This window comes from Cebus imitator, unplaced genomic scaffold (genome assembly GCF_001604975.1).
Source record: "Cebus imitator isolate Cc_AM_T3 unplaced genomic scaffold, Cebus_imitator-1.0 Scaffold3, whole genome shotgun sequence".
Classification (NCBI taxonomy): domain Eukaryota; kingdom Metazoa; phylum Chordata; class Mammalia; order Primates; family Cebidae; genus Cebus; species Cebus imitator.
Genome location: NW_016107318.1, coordinates 6462018 through 6463523, shown reverse-complemented (window position 1 = coordinate 6463523; position 1506 = coordinate 6462018). Strand labels below are relative to the sequence as shown.

Sequence of the window (1506 nt, the reverse complement as noted above, 5' to 3'; positions counted from 1 at the left end):
AGTTAGCTACTGATGCTGTGCAGATATTTGGAGGCAATGGATTTAATACAGAATATCCTGTAGAAAAACTAATGAGGGATGCCAAGATCTACCAGGTAAGGTTAAAAATGATTTTTTTTTGGTTTGTGAGGAGAGAGAATATTCATAAATGACAAAGAAGATTTCTTATTATTTAAGAATTTTATGTCCCTAGTAGCAAGAAATGACTATCATATATAGCTGTGAGTCAGTTTTTAGAGGAATTAATTAATAGAAAGAAGAATGTTATTTGTAATTAAGTCTGAAGAGAGAATAGACTAACAAAACAAATGGTACAGACATGTGTATTATGTTTGGATTAGATTTCTTTGAGTTTTAATATCTTAGCTAACTGTAGCCAAAACTTCTCTCCAAAAAGTATGCATGTAATTTAAAATTAATTATTTTGATTTGAATCCTGCGTGGCAGCTCTTGAATTAATTATAACTATACTTGGAGTCAAAATTCAACATGAGGAGACAGTGATGTAGATGAATTCCAAATTAAATTATTACTCAAAAAAACTTAGAAGGAATTTAATAAAATATAAGTGTGCATATTCTCTACATGTGGTTTAAGTAATTACTTAATAATTACCACATTCTTGCTCTTAAATATCTATTCCTTGCTCTCCCTATACCTAGAAAATTATTTGACTCATCCAGTCATTTGACATACTGAGTTCAAATCAGAATGCTAGAGTGAGAAGGAATGTTGGACATAGTGCAGCCTCTCCATGTAGATATGAAAAAACTCAGGTCCAGAATTTGTGCCTTATCCGAAGTTGCAGGTTTATCTGGTGATACTCTTCCTCCCCTAGAGCCTTTAATTATAATTATTACTATTATTTATTATCAACCATTTAGCTTTTCTCTGCCATTTGAGAAGATAAACTAACAAATGGCTAAAGTTAGACGTTTAGAATGGAAATAAGGTCTGACCTTGAAATCATTCCAGCATCTTTTTCTTTAGCAACTCTGTTCCATAGGCAGCAGGAGAAAAAAAAAATTAGGTTTAAGAGTAAGAATAAAAGACTGAAGGTGACAGCTTTTAAGAACAGTTCAGAAAAGTTGGACAAATATTTTGGCAATATTAAACTTTAGTTTTCCCAAACGTTCTGAAATGTAAATTTTTTTTTTTTTTTTTTATGTTTTGAAGGCTATTCTCCAAAATTTTGATAAACGACTTTTTATAATAACTTAAACCAATCTTTAGAGAATTCCATATTTTCAGACTTTCACAAAATCAGGTTTTGGAATCTCTGTAGGCTACAGAGCATATATATGATTTGATTCAGTTTTGTATTACAATGCAGCTTATACTACTGTCTAGAATGTTGAATAAATCAAGGTATTTATGTGATAAAGATATTTAACCTACACTTATTGTCTTGCAGATTTATGAAGGTACTGCGCAAATTCAAAGAGTTATTGTAGCCCGTGAACACATTGGCAAGTATAAAAATTAAAGAAATTACTATAGAAACAT

The 1506-nt window shown here is 30.5% G+C and overlaps 1 protein-coding gene across 3 annotated transcripts in view; it reads left to right on the top strand.

The window, feature by feature from the left end:
- ACADM (acyl-CoA dehydrogenase medium chain) overlaps window positions 1–1506 on the top strand; it is a 44083-nt gene extending 42577 nt beyond the window's left edge. For all 3 annotated transcript variants that reach the window (XM_017531530.2, XM_017531546.2, XM_037739628.1), the window contains 2 exons: window positions 24–95; window positions 1415–1506. In XM_017531530.2, the coding sequence (XP_017387019.1) occupies window positions 24–95; window positions 1415–1486 (144 nt within the window). In that variant the 3' untranslated portion in view covers window positions 1487–1506. The remainder of the gene's footprint in view (window positions 1–23; window positions 96–1414) is intronic.